The sequence below is a fragment of the Diprion similis genome, chromosome 14 (assembly GCF_021155765.1).
Source record: "Diprion similis isolate iyDipSimi1 chromosome 14, iyDipSimi1.1, whole genome shotgun sequence".
Taxonomy (NCBI): domain Eukaryota; kingdom Metazoa; phylum Arthropoda; class Insecta; order Hymenoptera; family Diprionidae; genus Diprion; species Diprion similis.
Genome location: NC_060118.1, coordinates 4453079 through 4475014, shown reverse-complemented (window position 1 = coordinate 4475014; position 21936 = coordinate 4453079). Strand labels below are relative to the sequence as shown.

General features: G+C 35.3%; 1 protein-coding gene across 5 annotated transcripts in view; it reads right to left on the bottom strand.

Annotated features, from left to right (window-relative positions):
• Window positions 1-21936, bottom strand: part of LOC124414993 (zinc finger protein OZF-like) — a 43932-nt gene that overhangs the window by 20207 nt on the left and 1789 nt on the right. For 2 of the 5 annotated variants that reach the window (XM_046896205.1, XM_046896207.1), the window contains exons 2-5: window positions 20120-20274; window positions 16102-16196; window positions 3866-4087; window positions 339-960 (exon numbers count right to left, since the gene is read on the bottom strand). In XM_046896205.1, the coding sequence (XP_046752161.1) occupies window positions 339-960; window positions 3866-3943 (700 nt within the window). In that variant the 5' untranslated portion in view covers window positions 3944-4087; window positions 16102-16196; window positions 20120-20274. Of the gene's footprint in view, window positions 1-338; window positions 961-3865; window positions 4088-16101; window positions 16197-20119; window positions 20312-21936 lie in introns of all 5 variants that reach the window. The other 3 variants (XM_046896208.1, XM_046896206.1, XM_046896210.1) reach the window with 3 other exon arrangements.

Here is a 21936-nt window from a genome sequence, read left to right as displayed (position 1 = left end):
TTTATTGCACAACCGGACCTTCCAATTAGTATCTCAAAACAACATGACTCGATTTATTTTATTTTGAGTTAGGTCAGAAATCTCCGTCTCCGAATATGGCACACTTGGCACATCAAATTTTGATCACTTCTGAGATTGGGAAATTCTCAGTCAGACTGGTCTAAGCACAATAGACTCATTGTAAATATCATAAATGGCTTGTGAGCAATTATAAACCAAAAGATATTTTCGCACATTTTTTAGTAGGATTGAATTTAATAAGTTGGTTGATCTTACATAAAAAAAAAGTTATCAGTTAAAAATCCATATGCCACGATTAATTGTAAAGAAAAACTTACTTTTCTTTACTTTTGTAGGATGGTGTTCACAAGGCTCATCACTACCGCAATCTTCACAAATTTGCACCTTAGGTTTTTGATGCATATTTGTTTTGTGGCTCTTTAATTCCCCTGGAAGGGCAAAGCAGGCTCCGCATACGTCACACGTATAAGGCCGATCCTGTGTACTAGCTACAGTAACTGTTGTTGGCGTCTGAACAACTTGCTGTGGTTGTTGTTGGAGGTTGCTCGGAGTTGTGTTGTGGATTCTTTTGTGATGATTTAGTAAACTCATATGTCCAAAAACTAGTCCACAAATGTCACATTTGAACGTAGCGTTCGTTGCTGCCGCTATACTCATTTGATTCAATAATGTATTATAACCAACAGGCTGTACATCAAACCGATAACACCCCTTGTCATCAGTTGTGATTGCACCGATAGTGCTAACTGCATTCGTTTGAACTTTCTGCAGCATATTTACGTTATAATAAAACGGGAACTCTGATGTAGCTGATGGCTTATCTTCTTTTTTCTCCGCTCCTGTCACGTACATTTGCTGTGATTGTTGCTGCTGCTGAGACTGCTGACCTTGTGGAGCTTGCTGTTGTTGAATTTGTTGAGGGTCAAACATCGTGGCCTGCTGCACAAAAAAATTCTCATTTTTTTTTACTCAAATATTTTTACATTGTTGGATTTCGTTTATGGAAACTTAGTTATACGTATAAAGGACTATTTTCAGGATGCATGGGCAAAAGCACATCTACATATTGAATTCGAACGTTATCTTGTACGCGAAGTAAATTATTTGTACCTTATGAATATATTTTTAATCAAATCCTCACATCCTAATTCAAAATATAAGGAATCTGTGCCAAAGATGGAAGACCCCAGGTATGAAGGTAGAGTGGGGGAAGCTATAAAACTAGCTCACTTGGGACTAAGTGGAAATTCTCTTATACTGAGGACTCACATTGTTTTTAGTTAAGTTTTCAGGCAAAATGATACATGGAACGAAATCGGAAAACAAGTTAGGAATGCGTCCCATCATTGAGCTATCTGCCAACTTGACGTGACATGAATTTGCATCTTTTTTTTTCCAGGGGTACTATCATCAAGTTTAATCACCTACGTAAGTAATAAAGTTCAATGTTTCGGATTATTTACTACCTTTGCGCGTGCTACGCAACCTTTTTACCCAGGGCCAGGTATAGCCTTATGGAGAAGGACTACGCGCTCTTACAGAGCTCCTGAAGCGGAGTCCAAAGGACAGAACTAGCCCTGCAGTGATCTGCTCTTTGTTGCGCGATCAAGACAGTGGGGAGCACCTGCCAGACAGGGAAAGTGATAAGACAAGCAGGGAGGTATACTTGTGTAAGCTGTGTTTCCTCTGCCAAGTCACTGATTAGAGTGAGAGGGAATGCCTGCAGCTGTTGTTCGCTCTATCTTGTTATGACTTCGACTTGGTGCACAGAGTGCGCAGTTTATCTCTATAAGTCTATGGGACCAGATTGGATGCACGTCACTCCTTGGCTGTGAAACGAGAGCGTGGCGACACAGGATCAAGATTCGACCATGATCAATTCCACTGAACGTAACCAAAGCACGGTTATTGCCTAGTCGCCCAACAAGATTGCAAATCGTAATCATGACTATTGGCTTGCGAGACTGGCCTATCGAAATTATGGTCTAAAGGGGCCAAGTTAATGTAGCCTAACCTTAAATTGTCATTGCCAATGTAATGTGGATAAGTTGTATCCTAAGAACATAATCAATTGAATTTTTACAATCAACTGAATGATCAGTTCTTCGTAATTGTAAACGCGACGAAACGTCAATAAAACCATTTGTTGAACCGAAAATCTCCAAAATTCTTGGTTAATGTCAAATTAGTGTTTATGGCTTTTGTAAATATTGTATATAATGTTCCCGCCAGATAGGACCAGTCGATGGCAGTGAGGGGAATACGATTTTTGGAAATTACTTCCTCCTACTAATAGCTCGGGCACGACTTGACGCAGTCGTCGTATTGCGTTTTGATTTTGAGGTAACAGTTTGTGTTCCACTTGGTTGTTGATAAGTGTAAAATAAGGAATAAAAAGTTCATACCAATAAAGGAATCACCGAGCAAGCGAGAGACACGTCAGTTGAATGACTTTGAAAGGCATGCTACTGCGAGTAACGAAATGCATGTTCCGAACAAAAATAATAATTCTACGGATTTATCTCATGATTTTCATCTATTGTCAGAGCCCTGGTGAATCCGAATAAAAGACGATTTATTTCATATTGCTCTTACCTACCGTTTGTTCACGAAAAGTATTAATTCATTTCGATGTTACAGTATTTGTTGCAGTATTTTCATGTATTCATACAACTGAAATGATTTGTACTAAAAAAAAAAAATATATAAAATTACGTGCATTCCCTGGCGTGCAAATTCTAACGTCAGAGTTATCATAATTATTTGTCAGAGAAATAATTTAAAGTATTTGATGTGATTCTAAATTTATATCTAAATTAACGTATAAAATTCTTTGTCTATTTGTCAGTTTGTTACCGATAAACTCGAGAACCAGTGAACCAATTTATATGAAACTTGCACCAAATTGTTCCTTAGTTCTGTCCGAGTAACATAGGTTGAATAGGTTCTACAGATATAATTATCCGAACACTTGGAGAGAGAAAGCAATAGGGCAAGCGCTCGAGCAAATAAGCAAAAAGCAAATCAAGGGCATAAAAAATAGCCACCGCCCTTTGCCTTAACCCTTTGCACTCGAGTGGTGGCTCTCGTTCACCACTCTGCTTGACGCTGTAACTCGTATATACGGAAAATCGTTTAGAATGCTGGTTTGCCCGAGCAAAAAGAACCTCGAGTGTAAAGGGATAATTTGAACTCCTGGTTCTACCGGAAATGAAACTATTTTCAATACTTTCCCAACAGACGTGTACTTTTTCTAAATGAACAATCATGTTTTTCAGAGTTCATTTAGTTATTGAAAAAAACGAAATTATAAATTTTTTGTTTCTCAAATAATTTTCTTTTTTAATTTTCTCTCAATACTTTTTTATTTATTTACAAAGTCCTCTAAGTTTCAGATTTTTCATTTAGCCGTTTTCGAGATCAATGCGAAAGTTTGTCGAACGGACCGGGAGAGTGCCGAAATGTCCCACCTTTTGATTGGCCTGCTTATTGAGCATGCGCAGTACCGTGCACACGAGTCCACAGATACCCTGTTGATTCTGTTTATATTTGCTCAGAATAGTATGTTTCATAGGTTAGGTAAGTTTTTTTTATGACACTGCGCTTGCGCAGGTTAACAGCCAATCAAAAATGAGCACAAATTACCTTTGCACCCTCCTCGTAATGCCCCCCGTACTTTCTATGTCCGTGGGCTTGCTACAGAATTTGAAGTGTCCGAATTCATAGAAGAGTCATGCTGTCAACATTGCGTACAAGATTTCTCATTTGTGACACTAATGACTAATGTGACCAGCTTGAAACAATTGTAAAACAAACAGTGCCGTATTCAGCGAAAGTATATTACCTGTCGCTGATCGCTGTAGCTGGAACCACTCTGCTCTGTTTGTGTGAAGCTATTAGTTTGTTCGGTCTGCGTAAACATAGAACACTTGACTGGTTGTCCTATTTGTTGATTTTGTTGATTTGGAATTTTAATCAGACTTCGTTGATACCTGTGTTCCTGTTGCTGCAGATGACGTTAGTTTTCGGCTGATTCCACCTGGAGCAGGTCCTCTTTTATCAGGTGCTGCACAATCCGATTCATAATATTCAATTTAAATGTCAACGTCACGTTAGAAACTAATTAGTATGAGATTATAAAAAACACTATCGAAAAATGAATAATAGCTTATTCCAGGAGTTTCCCATGAAGGGTCCTGAAGCTAACGGTCTTGCACCGGCAGATAGGCATCTGAAGTTACGTCTTAGAAGTTTTAAGCATACATCAAATGTAATGTCTGTAACATATCTATCGGCAAAACATTGTTCGCGTCGGGACCCTTCATCGAAAAGTCTCGGGTAATTGTCCCGTGGAATTGCTAGAACCACGGAGTAATAGGAAGGAGACAACACTCTGGGATAAAACTTGTCCACAATTTTGAAGTAACGTAAAATGCTTGGTCTACACATACACTTTAAGTGGGGGTCTTAAAGTCAGTATGTTCAAGTCTGATTGGGATAAAGTGTGTACTCAGCTACACACAGTACTTTAATGACAAAAATTTATTTCGAGTTGGTAAACCTGGAACTTTGTTGCGTTTAAAATGAAAATTTTGTGGCACTTGGAGGTTAGAAAGCCATGTAGCCATCAAACCACAATGTAAGAATAATTGTTCATCAAACGGAGTAACCAGAAGAACTTAAGGGTTGTTATCAGTAATGCAATATATGAAGCAATGTAATGCAATGTTCTCCGTAATTTTATTCATTAACCCTTAGCGGCACACATTTTTCCTTACTTATTATCGGCTTGAAATTTTGTACTCGAAGGTTTTTGGGGTTGCTGATTACGAATCTGCACTCAAAATTTGAAAATTCAAGATGGCGGATTCAATATGGCGGACCAAACGTGCAAAAACTCGTTTGAAGAGAGCGAAAGTTGGAACTCGGGGGTTTTCAGGGTCGCTGATTGCGAATCCGCACTCAAAAGTTAGAAATTCAAGGTGGCGGATCCAATATGGCGGACCAAAACGCAGAAAGTCGTTTGACCTTCGCAAATCATAAAACGCAAGATCTTTTCCATACTTTCAAATCAATGGCAATCGTTTTGCGGTCATAAAATCCGTCATTTGAAGTGTACAGCCGCCATATTGTGTCCGCCATTTTGAATTTTGCAAATCTGAAAACGGATTCGTAATCAGCGACCCTAAAAACCCCCGCCTACCAAAAATTGTAGGGATACTCTTAAAACTATTTTCAATAATACATTTTTTCTAAAAAAAGTGCTGTTTTTCAGAGTTTGTTAATTTATATAAACAAATTAACGAAACATAAAAACAATTTGAACATAAACTTTGATTCTCTAACATATCAAGATCATGAAATTACAAAAAAAAACGGTTAAATCGAATAAAACTACTCTAAAATCGTAAAAACGTGTTTTAAAACAGGTGGCATTCAGGAATGCCACTGTGCCGCTAAGGGTTAATTAATAATGACCTATCTATCTTTTATTTTCCATTTTTTGAATAGCTTATTATCAACATATCTCTTATCTGTAATTCGAAACGCATTTTTTTGTTACACACCCTGGTGATACTTACACATGGATTATATTTTCATTTTAATAATTGTTCAAGTAATAAATGGTTAGAACCGGAAAAAGAAGGGTCACAATAAGAAATTTTCGAAGAAGCCACCGCGACAATCTATTTCGTAGAATTTTCAAAATGTTGAAAGACGAAATGTAAAATAGTTGGAAGGTCAAAGTATAGAAACAAAAGTATAGACTTGTCAGAATTAAGGGGGGACTTCGGTGAAATTTCGGTGATATCGAGTTTTTTGTTTTTGCAACGACTAAAAAAGATGTGATTAAAAACTCCTTCCAAGAATATTTATCTTTTTCAGTCGTTTCAAAAATCAAACACTCAATATTATCAAAATTTCACTGTAGTCCCCCCCTTAATAAGAATATAATAGAATTCTGGCAATTGTAGGTGGTGGTTTTCTGTAATTTACCTTAGTGCATCTTTCCTTTTATTTATTTCGACATTCAACATCTACAAAGTTAAGAAAAACAGAATTCCAGGTGTTTTAAAATTTGGAATAGCAACCCTTTTAGGTTTCGATCTTTTCACATTTTTCACGGTACCCACTAATCAACTAAGATCCTCATATTTTTATTCACAGAAAACTTCCTACCACATAGAGAGCATATTAGAGACTATTATTTGTATTCCAATGTTAAAAGAGCTACGTACGATCAACGTCGAAACCTCGAAATCTCTTGAAATTCGAAGTATTGCTGAAATTTATTCAGGCGCGGATTGGACGGGCGGGTTGATTACTATTTTGTACTGGCTGTCAATGCGTGACAGTTTGTACAAGGGAACGACGAAAATAATATCATTGGCAATCGGGATACTAAGCGCTGCGCGCTCCAAATGCACTTATGACAGGTAAAGGTAGAGGATAGTCGATGTTACGAAATCTTGAAAAGATTACTGCGCATGATGTCTCGCATTAGGGAAGTACGAAAAGATTTACGATAGAAAAATGTAATTCGTTCATTTGTTTCGACAAGAGTTTTTCACAACTTAGTAGAGGGAAGCAATACACAGTTAATGAGTAGGTTATCAAAAGATTATTTATTTACGAATAATAAAGATTTTTTTGTAGTAGAAAAAAATGTGAAAATAGAACTTCGGTCACAGCGCGCGATAACGCGACACTAGTAATTTCCAAATTGCCTTATGCCTTAAACTTCCGGCTGACTTGTTTTCGGTGCGAAACAAAATACGACTTCGATTCTATACGAAATATGTAACAAGGCATTCCATTTCTCCACATCAGCTGTATCGCCGGTCATTGTCACATAATTGGTATAGAATCGAACTCGCGTTTTGTTTCGGACCGAAAACAAGGAAGCCGCAAGTGTATGGCACGAATGAATATCACTGTACGTCTTGTACTGTTCAGAGTCTTTTTTATTTTTAGCAATAAGATCGTTACAAATGAAACATGACTTCAGTTTAAAGTCCATCGACTAACTGCAATTGTTTTTAAATAATAAACCCCTACTAAATCCCCACTCGATCGTACGATTCTCTAATATTTCGTCAATTCTTAACACCGTAAGTCTCTGTACTCTCGAACGACTTTCATGTTAGGCAAGAGTTGTTGAAGGAGCAAGGATTCGTCCAAGGGCACAAGGATTGGCATCGCAGTTGTAGCGCTGCGAAGCAGTCTCGACCTCATTGATATCTTTGGGCTTGCTCCGTAGCCATTCGTAATCCACAATTGTAATTTTTCACAAATACTCCGAGACATTGTCCTATCAGACCGACGATAATCTACCGCGAACTCCAATTTAAAGTTTTGCTCTCTCTGACGCAGTCACGATCGACTTGAGAGTCGTGGGAATTGAAAACTGTGACCGACTCAATCTTAAAATCGTCATCAGTAAACCTTGTTATCCCATTATAGCAATGAATATCTGAATTCGATGACAGTTCTATTCTCAATTTCCTAATTATTGTCTTAGTTGTACGCAATTCAATTTTCCTTTATTTTCGACATTTTCTAATATTTAGGTTATGTTGACAAGTCGCGTTACTAATGCCAAAAGGGCGTATCAAAAAAAATTTTTATTCTGCAATCAACTTAAAAATGTGTAGAATGTATAAATCTATGGAAATTTTTTTTACCCATTTTTGATATAAATCTATACTATACATATTGTCGAATTTTTAAGTTGATTTCAGAAAAAAATAATTTTTTTTTGATACTCCATTTTGGCATTAGTAACGCGAAGTAATCTTTGAGGTTAAGAATGGCCGTGGCGGGATACCTTGCTCGATTTGAACACGAGGTGTAACTCTCGTTGCCTGCTTTCGAAGTACGGATCGTACCGGTTTTAGAAAAACTCATTGTATAAGGCAAATGTATTCTGTCTACACAGGGAAATGTTTTGATTATTCATACAAAATATGGACATTTGAAAAATGTTTGTATCCAAAACTTGTTTGAGAAGTTAGATTTTCCAAGCCTCTGAAACGGGCGTAAAGTGCCCCATTGCCGAACAGTGTGGTAAAACAATATATAGAGGCATGCGCACAGTTGAAATGCTACATTTTACACACTAGAGCTTTTTTCAAATATGCCCATTTTTCGAAAACTTAATTTTACGCAGTGTCATTGCGCGTAAGTTAATTAACCGTAATTTTATGCGCTGCTGGTGGCGCTTTCGTTGCTCCTCAAATAAAACTTTTTTTCATGGGTGTTGGGAAAAAATCGTGTGTCACGCTTGTGGATGGATGATATTTGCCTTGTTAGATTATACAACTCTTCTTGGCTCCTGGTGCGTTTTTAACTAGTATTTATGCGATTGCAGTACTCGTATTCATGTGAACCAGGCACTCGTCTTTTCGGCTCACGCTGCAGACCTCATACTCGTCGGTAATCGCCCACTTTCCACACTTGTAATACAATATGCTATTTGTATAGGGTTCTCAGTAGAAGGTCAATGACCTTGACATTAAATGACATTGACCTTCTACTGAGAACCCTATACATATTGATGATAAAGTCGACAAAAATTCAACACAATATGCTATTTTGTCTTACGTGTTCTAGCAGACTTTAATATTCGAATATAAAAATTTTCAAAAAATGTATTTAAACATTAAAGTAACATAACTTTTTCATAGAATGATGTTTTCAAAATGCTTCTACAATATTATTGTGCTGTACGGGGAGTTCACGAACGCTTAAGTATTGTATTAGTCGATTGCATCCCTGGTTTCGTAATTTTCACGCCAAGTTGATTAGTAATATCTTTGCTGTGCCATGCTTTATATGCATTATAGATTCGATTGTACAAAAGCTTACAAGCTCATGAAAGAAGTCACACCAGATTTCATAAGTGAATAATCCTTTGGTTTAAAGCATTCAGCAGGCTCATATCCTGATTTTGTCTGTCTTTAAGATTGAGTATAATTTATGTCAATGGATTGATAATAAGAACAATTCAGGTTTCTGTGAAAAGCATATAAAACAACGATCACATTCAAAACGAGAAACATGCAACTAGTCATGCAGTTATACTATAATTGAATCCTTATGAAGATTGTGGTCAGCTTCATATAATTATGAGTGATCTAGTAATAATATTGTACTCAGTGCATACCGTTGAAAGCGAGATATTAGGACTACATTAGATATGCCGCTGGAAGATCAGTGTTGCTAATGGATAGACAGATAAAGTTAGCGATTGGCAGGCCAGTGGAAGCTGGTTCAGGACAATGAGAGATACGTAGAGTGCCAACTCCAGAGCAGCTGTGGACCGTCTTTTGTGTCGCACATTGTCATGTTAAAGTGTCATGTGTGTCTGTTTCGAAGGATTGATAATCGAATAGGGATGGTCCAGATGACTGTAAAACATATGAAATAAAAGACAATCATGATGTCATTACGTATGTAGTTGTATGAAACAAACAAGCGATGACGGCTTATAACTGCGTTTGTATGTACGTATCATATGAGGTAAAGTGATTTTTCATGAATGTGGAAATTTATAGCGTACCATTTGAGTATAGTCATTGCCATTTATATCAGTCTTCTTGGTAAGCACTTAGTGATTCCAAAGTATCGGTAAATCAAGTTAGTGGTTGATAGTGTCGTGAAAGTTAGTTCGTGCTGATGACATACGTAGAGTGTTTGGTCCAAGTGACTGTGAAACGTACAAAATAATAAGCAACAAAAGAAAAGTTTCCATTTTGTTGCTTTTCATTTTTCAAGCGTGTTTCATGTGAATCAAGGTAACGTAACCGATATGGAATATCATAGTGTGTCAATGTTGACTGAGAGTTTCAAAACAGTAGGTAGACTTCGTTTTTGATTGTATGGTTTATTATCAATTTCAAATTTTATATTCGTCTAGTCTATTGGGTTGGTAATCAGGACATGTTCTAGGCGATGGTAGAAAACATACAAATGGATAAACAAATGAGTCAAGTATTTTGTGGAAATGAAAGGGTTGAGGCTGATCTATTAATCTTCTGATGACAAGAGCCCCTAATGCACATGTCAGTGATAATTAACATCAATCGGCATGAAACCACGGTCCTCGCAATTTTTCACTCTTACGACACTTGATCACTATTCCACTCACTCACTTATTTCATAAAATAATCTGCATGACTAATTTTCACAAAACTTACGAATTGATTTCAAGATTGGATGATATATAAATAAATAATCATAATTTATTATAAGTATTCTTACGATCGACAGCGTGACAGCGCCAGGAGGCGGCCATTAGAGTTAAACGATCTACAGCGCCATCGCACGATTATATTGTTAACTGCTCTACCCAGCGGCCATTTTTTTATTGACTCACTTCGTAACTTTATGATAATATACCAGCCGAATATGGATTTAGATTCGTATCAAAATCAATATAGTGCGAGATTTAGATGCAAAATATCAGTGTTTTAGACTTGAAGTCAATCAGTATACTCGTTCGATCACAATGGTATCCACAAGATGCTCTGGCGTGGAGGAGAAAAATTTTGTTCATCATCTTCGACAGCTAATACTGCCGAAACCACTTCACAGATTTCAATCAGTCTTCCACACTAAGGTTACATCGGCCGGGAGTACCAGCCGTGTAAGTCTCATTTAAAAATATTCACGCGTTCCTGAGGTATAATGGGATGCTTATACACGAAAAGATACGAAAGTCTTAGACCGGGTAAAGATTCTTGGCTATCGTTCGCCTCAAAGGTACTTATCGGCGATTCGCTGCCGCGAATCTTGATAAGTGACTGCAAATACAAAAAAATTCACATCTCGTATGTAAATCCTTAGTACATTCTATTATTGCATTCTTGCTATAATCCAGTGAATGAGTATTAACAAAATAGCCACGGCATTGGAAAATCGAAGTGGGAGTGAGGCAAGACGAATAGTCGAGTAAAGGATTTTTTCATGATCCCGTATTATATTTTCGAGGATTTCTTTATCATTCAAATAGTACAACGAAATTTCCAATTTTATTGAAATCATTCGCAATAAAATTTTTCCGCACCTTTCAATACTCAATTCATGTCTTTGCTGTTGTTAGTAATATCCACACGACTCTGATTTTTGGCAGAACAGATCTGTTTTCGAAAAAACTTTTTTCCATCAACATTCTCCAGAAATACATTTGCTTAGTTGGAAAAAAAAAATTATTTTTTGTAACGAATTAAGAGATATGTTTTATCACACGTGCATACAAAGTAAGGCCTTGCATAACAGTTTAGCGGGACAAACGTAGCCAGTGTTGTAAAGACAGATTTGCGCATGCGCAGTCCACAATTCCTACACTTTCATTCCTACGGAGAAGAAATTGACCACTCGCTTCTCGCAAAACTTATACACAAAGCCCCGCCACTTTCCATTCACTTGTTATAAAAATTATCGTGTACTCGGGCCGAAAATTGGGAATCTGCAACTCGTGCAATTGCGGCCCTTACTTCGCGCAGGTGCGACCTTCATACTGGTCTCAATCTTCAACTTTCGTCCCTTGTCGCAAAATATACTATTGCAATATGTTACATCTCTTTGAAAGCTGGAGAAGCTCAGCATAAAACCGGAAAAGCGAATTTTTCTATTTTCGTAACAGAAATTGTGAAAGTATGAGCTGTGTACCACGCGACTTCAGAGGCCTCACAGATCACTTCATTTGTTTGCCACGAAAATAACATTATTTATCTTCATGAAATAGAAGTTTGTAGCTCTAATGTAACAATGCAATTTCAAGAAAAACCATTGATTCGCAATTTTAGGATTGTCTGAGATTTAACAAGCCATAAGAAAGCTAAATATATTCACAGTTAGAGAATGAACTCTATCAGTCATTCTAATGTTGTCGAACTATTTATTTTTTAATTAATGATTCAGCATTAATTCTTCACTTAAACCTTGTTTGCCTTATTGGAATTAGTAATATTATCCGTCCAATCTCATCTTTCAATAACGGAACGTCAGTACTGATTTATGATTACTACCCTCACCAAAGCTAAGCCCTTGTAGTAACATGAAGTTGCAGCCAGTTCCTATGTTTTCTGTTGTAATAGGTAACTGCCCATTAAATTCTTGAATAGATACATAGAATGAATTTCTAACTACTGCACGTTCTGTAGTCTGCTTAAATTTAATGCGCACGTACTACAATCCAAGAGCGGCTGGTTTGCCAGGGTGACCAACCGTCATAAACGACAGTTCACCGCGATGTATGTGGCCTCAAAAATTTTGTACAGATATAAGTTGAGCGCAATTGCCACAGACAATTGTCAAAATTTTTGCAATTACATACATCACGGCGAACTGTGGTCTAAATTTATGACGGTTCGCCGCCCTGTCAAACAGCTACACGCGAGTTGTAGCGCGTGCTCATTAAATTTGGGCAGACGATAGAACGTGCAGTCGTTATAAATTCACTCTGTATAAATAAATGAATGATTTAAGAATCTAAAGGAAAAATCTCAGTATTAAAACTTCAGCAAGGTTAACAAAAATTACAGTTATTTGGTTATTGTATGTTATCAAAGAGATACATGGCCCAGTCCATATGGATTCACCGATCATTCTATGGCGACCACTTTCGATCAATTTATATCTTTGCCATATCAAGCATCATGCGATTTCATGAGACACGTATTTTTGCATTTTAGCGAAAAACGAATTTTCACCCCTGTTTCGCTAGTTTCAAATTTTTATGAAAGTTATGTTTTTTAGAAAATTAAATATCAATGTTTTCTTCAAATTGCCTCCATTAGGTCCGCACCAATCATTCAATTGCAACGATTTTTTTGCAAACATGCGGTAAATTATAAGCCCTAAGGTGATTATAAAGTCACGTTGTACACCTCGAAAACGCGGCAAGCCAAAATTTCTATACCGCTCAGGAGATTAGGATGAAACTTGGGCAATCGATGCCATATTTTGGTAAAAAGTGGGGCAATGTGTCGCTTCTTGAAAATAAAATAAAAAAATTTTACACAACAGTTATGACTCACCGAAATTGGGAAAATTTTCACAGTTGCATCAAAAGGCTCGAACTATCCGGTATAAAATTTTTTAAAAGTAATACGTCGCTCCACTTTTTGCCAAAATATGACATCAATTGCCCAAGTTTTATCAGCTTTGGCTCGCCGCGTTTTCGCAGTGTACAACGCGACTTTAGCAAGCACCTTAAGCTCATTTCTAGTAAACTGTGATTCAGGAAACATTCTCTGAGATAGAAGAGGAAGACTAAAAAATAGTCAATTTCAAAAGAAATGGATTTTCTCAAAAACACCATCGTCGATCACCGCAAAAATGAACACCTAAAAAGGCATTTTTCTGCCATGTGGCAACGTGTCATCTCACTTATTACGTGAGTTACAGCCTTGCGATGAAAAATGCAAATTTTTCAGGTTTCATCTGTACATGCATAACCGTGCAAACTGGAATCCTGATGTTATATTTAATACATTTAATACACCTAACAATTGACTTTTCTATGTTTAGTATATTTAATGGTTTTAGTATAATAAAGTCAATAAGGAAAACAAATAAACATGTATAGTTGAATGTTGATGAAATTACTTGTATAAGTGCCTGAATGTTTTCGTCTTATCATACTGATTTTATACGTTGGATTATTTTAAATGTCAGATTGTTTAAGTGAAAAAGACAATATTATTTAGTTGAATTCTATGTTAAATTATGATTTATACGAGTCAAAAACATCCGTAACATCAAGATTCGAATTTTCACGTTACGCATATGAATCTAAGACGTGAAAAAATTGCATTTTTCATCGCGAGGCTGTAACTCACGTACTAAGAAAGATGGCATCTTGCCACATGGCAGAAAAATGGCTTTTTGGGTGCTGAAAAGCATTAAATTTATCCGGAGGTCGAAGATGGTGTTTTTGAGAAAATCCATTTCTACTGAAATTGCCCAATTTTTAGTTTTACTTTTCTATCTCAGAGAATTTCCACTGAACCACAGTTTACTAGAAATGGGCTTTTTACTAGAAATTCATAAGGGTTATCAATTTACGCACGTTTTCAGAAAAAAATCGTTACAATTGGATGATTGAGGACGAAATGGCGGTAATTTGAAGAGTACATACATTTTTCAATTTCGGAAAATTATAATTTTCATGAAAATTTCAAATTAGCAAAACAGAGGTAGAAAATTGTTTTTCGCCAAAACGCAAAAAATTGCGAGAAGATCTAGGCAAGTGAGGTCGGATACAACGTCTAGAATTGGTAGACGTGCTCATATATATATATAATTATTACCTCGACATTTTTTTTCGTGATGCCTATGTTTTTTGCAGTTACTTTTCGACAAAAAAAAGACATGCGTATTTCTAAAAAACTTATTCTACATCTTCCGTTTTAACACCTATCAAAGTAGATTTTTTTTGCCTAGAGTGTATCCCCCGATAAAAAAAACCCTCCGATGATTTTTTCAAATAAATTCACTAAAAACTAAGTTAAAAATCATAACTTTTGAATGCTATTTCTTCATGCGAAAATCAATTTTCGATTTTTTCTATTGGTATGAAACTGTGAAAAATGTGTTTTCATTCGTAAAAAAGGAGTAAGTACACAGTTAACGTTGTCTATTTACTAATTAATTAAATTTACCAATGAAGGAAGTACACAGTTAACGTTGTTTATGTTATTATTTATTAATTCATTTTTAATGTAGTTTTTAATGCAGCTTTTAGTGAATTTACTTGAAAAAAATTAGAGGATACACTCTGGGCAAAAAAAAATTCTACTTTGAAAGGTGTTAAAGCGGAAGAGGATGAAAAAAGATTTTTTTTGGCGAAAAGTAACTGAAAAAAAAACGACGTCCAGTATATATAGGTATATTTATACTGGATCAGTGCTGTGTGCAAAATTCGGAGTAATCACAAAAATCATCCGATAGGTCATTTTACAGCTTAGGACATCTACTTTCAGATGCCATGTGTGCCTTTGCAAAATCTAATATGGCGATCCAGCATCGCGGCCGGAAACCTAAGAAAAATCGAGTTTCCACATTAAAAAGCTTGTAAGAATAAGAATTCGCAATCGATCTAGTTGATTTTTGGCTTAAATTGTAGCTGATGGACGTCTCTTACAAGCTGGTGTGGTAGGTTGGCACAATCCAGCATGGCGCATTCAATATGGCGACAAAAAGTTCAATAATTTGTACAAATTTTTAAAAATCAACCGATTTACACCAAATTTGATATGCGGGGGTTATTGGGGTCGCTGATTCCGAATCTGAGGTCAGATTTCCGCAATTCAAGATAGTGGATCCAACATGGCGGATGTTTTTTTGAAAATCAACAGATTTGCCCTAAATTTTCATAGAGATCTTCTGGCTCGCTAATGATGAATCCGAGGTCAGAGATTTACATAATTTTTGGCCATAATACACTGTGGTGTGATTTTTAATAATCTTGTTCCGAACCAGCGAGCCCAAGAACACCCGCATACCAAATTTGGTGCAAATATATTGATTCTCAAACGAACCGTCAGCCATATTGGATCCACTATCTTGAATTTCGCAAATCTGACCGCAGATTCGTAATCAAGGACCCTAAAAACCCCCGTGTACCAAGTTTAATACAAATCGGTTGATTTTCATATTGGATTTTGCAAAGGCGCACACAGAATCTGAAAGTAGATGTCCTAAGCTTTAAAATTAGCCCTCGGGTGACTTTTTTGACCATTCCAAATTTTGGATATTGCATTGATCCGGTTGACATGGATCGTCCTATATATACAATAAATTTCTTTTAATAGTGGACTTTGAGATTTGGAGATACATTAATATCGAAATCGATCAGGGCACTCGCTTAAGCAAGTTGAATCGCGCGTGTTACAAGTAGGTCCTTTCAAGAACTCTCAGTATAAAATACATAAATATGCCTCACGTTTCTAGCAAACACCACGAATTTTCTTTGTTGTGGAAGAATAGTAACATACTCAAACAATATTGAGTCAGCAATAATTTTGATCTCAGTATCAGTCAATAATTATACATACATCTATACATACATACCGGTGTTGTGTATGTCGATTTGGACACTCGACTGCTAAAAGTAGGCTGTTATTGGTTCCTCAGCTGAGCTGCTGGTGTCCTTAAGCTTTCTTGCACTGTAATTAAAACAATCAGTCAAATATAATTTTGTTTTGTAGATACACGTACCGTGTTAGAATGAGACAATGTGTGGTGCAATTATCGAAAAACTAATGAAAAATTGACAAGTGATCTCTTGAACTGTCTTCGACACAACTACCTCAGCTACATTTATTCATTGATTGGGAGTACTGTCAGAACTTTTTTCTACTAGGACGCTAATCTCTGCCTATGTTTTCAGTCCTGCGATATAATAATGGCATGGAACCATACTCAAATATCAAACATTCGAAACCTGGATCTGAAGTTACGATAGTAGAAAACATAAATAAATAGAGATAGGTATTTGTTCCTAATTTGATTATTTTATGAGCTGCACACATTTTGAGAATTTTTTAAGAAATACCTATATTAATAGTTACATCTGGAACGTTAACATAACAAGAACCTCTTTAATTGCAACATCAGAAAAAGTTTTTTCACATGGCATGCTCGTTGGCTATAATGTAAAATTTCATGAGCTAATTGGGGCTCTGCGTTTTATTTGCAGACACGTACTTAAAGTTCCAAGTGTTCATTTGAATGAACGTTTAAACAAATTCAGCTATGAAGGTTTTATCTACAAACACTTGCACAAATTAATTTGCAAATTTATTAGTTAGTTTATATTATTATATTAGTACTAATTTTTGAGAATACTGTCATCGGGAGTGAAGAAGTTGTGAAAATCAACTATCGTAGTGTAAGCCTGTTTGTTTTAAACGAACATTTCGAACTTAAGGCACATTTGCAGTACACCGTTTTGGAGGTACTCAATTAGGAACAATTTAATACATTTTTTTCTTAAATTTGAAATGCAAAACGACACTATACATTTTCCTACTTTTTCAACAGCGTCGTTTATATAATACCAGTCCATGACCATTGGGTTGGGACGACTAGTGCAACCCCCATGAACACAACCATGGCGTGAACCATTAAATTCGCAAATGTTTGCGATTATTAACAACATTGAACGCATTTCTAGCTAACTAATAAACTTATTCCAATTTCAATTGGTATTAGAATTTTTTAATTACCAATTATAATCATAATTGGTATTTACATCTTTTATCACCATGTAATTGTATGCACATATGTGTAAATAGACATGTGCTTAGTACCGGTTTTCTTTCTATTAACGAAATACAATTTTAATTAGAATTGAAATCGTTTCCAATTACAAATGGCAATTGGGTTCATATGAATATATTTTCCAATTATAAAATACAATTCTAATTACGTCTGAAATGTTTCGTAATTAAAATTCACAGTTGTATAACTTAATACCGAAAACATCTGGTGAAGTAACCATTTTCAGTTGGCTCCTCCACTTGAGTATAATGGGTCCACTCCACGAGATCCTCTTACGTTCAGCAGGCTAACTAGAGCATCGCAAACATTTGCGCAAGAGTAACTATTGTCATTTGTTTTTAATCTAGATAAATTGCTGATTAGTTTTTTTTATTCAATGGAAAAATTATATTATTGAAATGAGTAAATTAACCTTGATATAAACACATAAATCTAGTAATCTATGCTTGAGTTTCCATGAATACCCGCAAATCCATTTGGATTGCCTGAATATAACTATCCTCAAGTATTTGCTTATTTATGAGCGGGCTGAAGTGAAGATGAGTGTAGAAAATTTGCCACTACAGCAATATAGGATCACAGTGATGGGCAGAAAATATTGCAAGGTAATAGTAATCATAAATAAATACTGATAACCTATTTCAATTGAAATAGAAATTCAACTAAGCAAACTCGTGATTTGCTTCAAGTAAGTTCAGCGGAAATTCTAATAAATACAAACAGCAGGTACGTGCAAATGATTTGAGTGGTAAAATAAGCTTAATAACAGTCATGAGTGATGAATAAAAGACATTACATATGAAATTGATGGACACAAAATATTTGATAGATGAAGAAAATGTGACTCAATTTTCAGAATTTAGAAATTGTTGTAACTGCTTGGATTGAAATAATAATGCACGATAGACAGAATTAAATAAGATAATTATTAAAATGATCAAAGACTCATTCCTCGTGAATAGCTACTTTGGCGGAATACATGCCGTGAGTATTTCTAACAATCCATGCGTCTGAAGCAGGCAACTGGCGCTACACCTCATGTTCATGTTAAGCACCGAATCCCGCCACTTCATTATCGCAATGAATAACTGAATTTAATGACGGTCGTACTCTTAATTGCCTCATTATTTAATATTCAGGTTATTTTAACGACTAATGTTTGATGTTTGGGATGGCCATGGTGGGATACGGTGCTCAACCTGAATATGAGCTAAATCTCCAGTTATCTGCCTCAAGTGCATGGATCGTCCCACTGTTAGACAAACTCACGATATATATAATAAGGGCAATCGATTCACAATTTACCTCTGTAAAGTACGATGAATCGTATTTAAAATTTTTTTTCCATTTTGTAAGTAATGAAATCTTTTCACATCTTAGTGAACGAAAGAGCTTATGATTGTGCCAGTAGGTAAATTAAGAAAAGTTCAGAAATATTACAGAAGCATTCCGCTGTTTGCAGCGAGGTTTCAATTTTTATACCTTATCGCATAAACACAATCTTAAGTCGTATCATTTTCTAAATTTCAAAGAGATTTAATTATTCAGAAAAAGTGAGGATTGTCAAATACGATTTACTGTATTTGACAACGGCTCTACATTCTCAAAAACTCTGTTCTATTGGATAACAAATCGTAGACTCAAAAAAATCCGCATAAAAGAAACACCAATGATAGGGATCGTTTGGGGGTTTCGTAACATTACTGATCATAACAGAGAGTTTCAAAACATTGCATATCACAATATTGTGTAGGTGAGTATACATGATTAATTGACATACTCGGACTCGTACTCGTTAGGCAAATTTTTATACATATATGTTGTTTGGAAGGTAGGGGTGGCCAATATGAAGCATCGTTTGAACGTTGCATACTCTGCCCTATTACACGAGTTTTTTCAAACAACGACCAAAGTGCGTTATTTTCAAGATGTTAATTTTTATACCAATCAGAATATATTTGTGAAAATTGAATCAAATCTGGGACCAGCGGAAGCCTAACCGTGGACTTATATCAACTGGATCATGAAGCGTCCCTGCCATCGTCACGTTAATCTTACTCGTCTACTCAGTTCGACTCTGTAATTGTCAAATGGTATTGTGTATACAGCTTCCGCTGGTCCCAGATGCAATTTCCGCAATCGTCCGTTAGATTTTGCCATCGAAAGACTTCTCCTTCAATTTTCATACATACATTTTGTAATTAGCGATTCCGCTAAAAAAGTTCTACTTCAGAAATCTGGTAGTTTCCTTTGTTTTATCAACAACTGACCACAAGTTTGTGAATAAACACGTTTTGATAATATGAAGTATTAGATAATGAAGAATACATGTTATTACTTCAGTGATGCAATATAATGCGTGTAGATTCTCAGTGTCATAAGTCCGATGAAGACGGTAAAAAATATTTGATGTTTCATCCGTTTAAGGAGGGCCGCAATTTCAAGTATCTTTGAGTGTTTCCATTGGATCTATGACACCGAGAACCTACACTCATTAATTAGATAAGTTCGATAAAACATTTTAATAAGGTGTAATATAATTTCAAACAATGTGCGCCAAGTCCATTATTTATGAAGAAAAAATCTTAGCTGCAAAGGCGATTCCTCAAATTTATCTTGAATAACAAAGTTTTCAAACTTTTCTCGATTTTCGAAACTTTACAGCAAACTTGCTTGAGTATTCTTTAAACATTAAGAAACCTGCTCAAGTTTTGTTTAACCATTGGCAAAAATCTTCAATCTAATAATAAATTCATTATTCAAATTATCAAATACAAAAATTTACCATCAATAAGCGTATACTCACTTCTCTATAATATGATCTTGGATCGCAAATGTAAGTCCATCAATTGTCTTCTTTTTGTCGTTGTGTTACCCTGGCGTGGGGACTCTAATGCAGGCAATAGAATTTTCTTGACTCGAGATGATCTTCATATGGCTCACAAGTCTCCGACACAGGATCTAAAGGGAACAGCTTTGTGTGGTGTAGCAATCTCTACTAAATTATATATTACAAGGAAACATGACTAAGTGTATTACTATTGATATATATCAACGCCATAAAATAGTCTATAATGGATTTGTTTTATTCAATTCACTTTTTTCGTGGTCCTAATCTAAAGTGTTCTTCCGGACAGTATTAGTTCATATATATATACGATAATCAACAAAAATTTTATTATAAATATATGAAAATTATTTTTACCACCAGAAATAAATGCAACTCCTAAAATTAAAAAAAAAAAATTCTCAAAACTACTTGGCATGACCTGAATTTTTGTTTGCTTGCAAAACTTGATATCGTTTTCAAACTATCCAATTTATAATATCTGTGAAAAACTTTTGAAAATATCTATTTAAGTTATTTTATAGGGTATTCCATACAGTTTTTTAATTCTTGTTTTATTCATTTTTTGTTTGCTTTTTTTTGCTACTATAAAAAATTTTCGAAAAATAAGTTTTTGGCGTAAAAAATCTCAGCTTTCCTAAAATAATGTTCCGTCTTCGCTTATGTTGGTAAAACACTCTCAAAATTAAACCTAAAGTCTAAAAGGCTGTTTTTTTGCGGTTACCCAAATGTTGAAATTTTTTTTCAATATTTTCTTCTAAAGGCTGAGAAAATTACAGATCGTATACTTCATTCTCGAGATGGGTTCATCCGTAAACACACGAGGAATGAATTAATGTACGAAAATTGAAAAATATTTCAATTCATTTTATGCAATCAATAATTATTTATTTCCCCTCTTTTTGCTTTCTCACTCTGTTTGCCACTCTAGAAATTAACAAAAGAACATAAATTGAAGAAAATTTTCAGTTTATTTCATATATTTTATGTTAACATATAAGAAGTATTAGAATCAGATTAAAAAACTTTAGTTATCAAAGATCACGGGGATGTGGACACTGTCCTGATTGTGGTTAAACCTTCATTATCGGGACTAGGTAAAAAAAAAGTGCAGTGATCGAGTCCCTTTGACCGTTCTTAATTGAGAAGCTCGAGCATCTAGTTTTGTTTGCAATTTCAAATACTCAGTGTTTCCAACGAATTTGAAATAAATATTCTGCAACAATTTCTTCACCCATTGAAATAAATCATTTGGTAAGAGAATTGAAGTCCGGTTTCCATTTATAATAAGGCTTTTATAGCTAATCTTTTAACTGAACTACGATGCTCGAGCTTCTCAATCAAGAATGGTCGAAGGAATATTTTCCCTTTTTCCTATTCCCAATAATGCAGGATTAACCGCAATTAAAACAATGTCCACTTCCCCATCATCATCAATATCTAAAGTTTTTCAATCTAATTCTCATACTTTTTACATATTAACATAAAATATATGAAATAAATTTGAAATTTTCTTCAATTTGTGTTCTTGTATTCATTTCAAGGGTGGCAAAAAAAGAGTGAGAAAGTAAAAAGAAAAGAACAGAATTATTATTGAAGGCATAAAACGAATTAAAAATTTTCTACAATTTCTATACATTAATTCATTTCTCGTGTGTTTATGGAGAACTCATTTCGAAAATGACGTAAATACTGAAAAAATTTTCGAAATTTGGGCAACGGCAAAAATACAACTTTTCAGACCTTAAACTCAATTTGAGTGTTTTTCACAAACA